The 792-nt window shown below is 30.3% G+C and overlaps 1 protein-coding gene across 1 annotated transcript in view; it reads right to left on the reverse strand.

The window, feature by feature from the left end:
- The window catches only part of LOC119592476 (integumentary mucin C.1-like), a gene marked incomplete in the record, with an annotated part of 4,500 nt that overhangs the window by 1,960 nt on the left and 1,748 nt on the right, over positions 1 to 792 (reverse strand). The window contains 1 exon segment of the mRNA XM_037941305.1: positions 108 to 148. Within this exon segment, the coding sequence (XP_037797233.1) occupies positions 108 to 148 (41 nt within the window).

Genomic DNA, 792 nt, shown 5'->3' on the forward strand with positions numbered 1-792 from the left:
CCTCCCACCTATTATCACTGATCATAGAATATCACTATTATCAGCAGGTAATAAGATGACAAGGAATTATCATTACACTTTATTCACTGATAAACATAGTTTCCTACCTGACAGCGGGGAAGACGCACAGTAAAGCAGTAGTCACGACCTGAGGATTAAGAATAATGCTTTAGATTTACACTGTAAACCCCAAGGAAATTTATTTCCATGAATGCGGGTTGTAAACAATGCGTTCATTTTTTTCCCGTGTTAAGGAATGTGTTTGATTTACATATGGTAATACGGTCTGAATAACTTTGTAATATTTTATTTGCATTATCTAAAAAAAAAATTTTTTTTTTTAAATTTATGATGGATATTGTAAGTAGGTCATATTGTAGGAGAAATATGTATTGTTAGATAAAAAAGAAATGTGTTCAGGAAAAATATATGTAATTCGTAATGTGAAAATGTATCTCATTCATACCTGTTTATTGTTTATAGTAGAAACGATATCAAGTGATCCATTATAAAAGTGTATATATACATGTAATTCAGAAATTGTTCTCATGTACCAAGAGCACTGATGTTGAAATACACAACATAACTTTGAAACTCCAAATCTTTAGGCTGTAATGAACAATTCGCTAATGAGCTAAATTATATTTGCATAGGGATAGTGACTCATATAACACGCTTTAAGTGAGATCACAGTATTTACACTTCGACTGTATATCCATCCAAAATATAAGATTAATATAGCATGTGCATTTAGAAAAGGCATAAACGTAAATGAATATTTTCAATTATCTG

The sequence above is a fragment of the Penaeus monodon genome, chromosome 30 (genome assembly GCF_015228065.2).
Source record: "Penaeus monodon isolate SGIC_2016 chromosome 30, NSTDA_Pmon_1, whole genome shotgun sequence".
NCBI classification, from domain to species: domain Eukaryota; kingdom Metazoa; phylum Arthropoda; class Malacostraca; order Decapoda; family Penaeidae; genus Penaeus; species Penaeus monodon.